The 663-nt window shown below is 67.9% G+C and overlaps 1 protein-coding gene across 1 annotated transcript in view; it reads left to right on the top strand.

The window, feature by feature from the left end:
- Positions 1 to 663, top strand: part of IPO9 (importin 9) — a 21,014-nt gene that overhangs the window by 19,242 nt on the left and 1,109 nt on the right. The window contains exon 21 of the mRNA XM_015559876.1: positions 362 to 621. Coding sequence (XP_015415362.1) covers positions 362 to 621 — 260 coding nt within the window. The remainder of the gene's footprint in view (positions 1 to 361; positions 622 to 663) is intronic.

Here is a 663-nt window from a genome sequence, read left to right on the forward strand (position 1 = left end):
AGGCGGGGGAGGGGAGGCGGGGCGCTGTGGGGGGCGGTGCTGGGGAGGAGCAGTGGGTCTGCACAGGGGTCCCCCTCCCTCCGCTGAGGTGGCAGGCGCTGTCTCGGCACCAGGGCCCTGCTCCCAGCTCCTGGGCTTCAGGCCCAGTCCAGGCCTGGCTATCGGCCAGCTTCGGCCTCTGACCCTAGTGCCTGACGTGCAGGGTCCTCGTCTCCAGCTGCAGGTCATGGGGACCGCGTGCTCGGCTCCAGGCCCCTACCTGGTGCCCCAGCTTTATTGGCAAAACCTGCCTCCTTTCATTCCTGAACTCTGACCTGTGGCGGCACCAGGCACATGCTGGGGTGTCACCGGGCAGATGCAGGGGTGTCACTGGGCGGCTCTTGATGGAGCGCCTGGGTGTGGTCTGGAGGCGGGAGCTGGCGGGTGGACGCTGGGCATCCCTGCAGGACGGTGTGGCCGGGAGCCGGAGTCTGACTCGAAGCCTCTTCTTTCCCCCAGACCCCGAGCGCTGGACAAACATTCCTTTGCTGGTCAAGATCCTGAAGCTGATCATCAACGAGCTGTCCAACGTCATGGAGGCCAACGCTGCCCGCCAGGCCGCCCCCGCGGAGTGGGGCCAAGGTGCTCTGCCCGCCTCCCAGGGGCCCTGCATCCACCCGCCTG

Source organism: Myotis davidii, unplaced genomic scaffold (genome assembly GCF_000327345.1).
Source record: "Myotis davidii unplaced genomic scaffold, ASM32734v1 scaffold1915, whole genome shotgun sequence".
NCBI classification, from domain to species: domain Eukaryota; kingdom Metazoa; phylum Chordata; class Mammalia; order Chiroptera; family Vespertilionidae; genus Myotis; species Myotis davidii.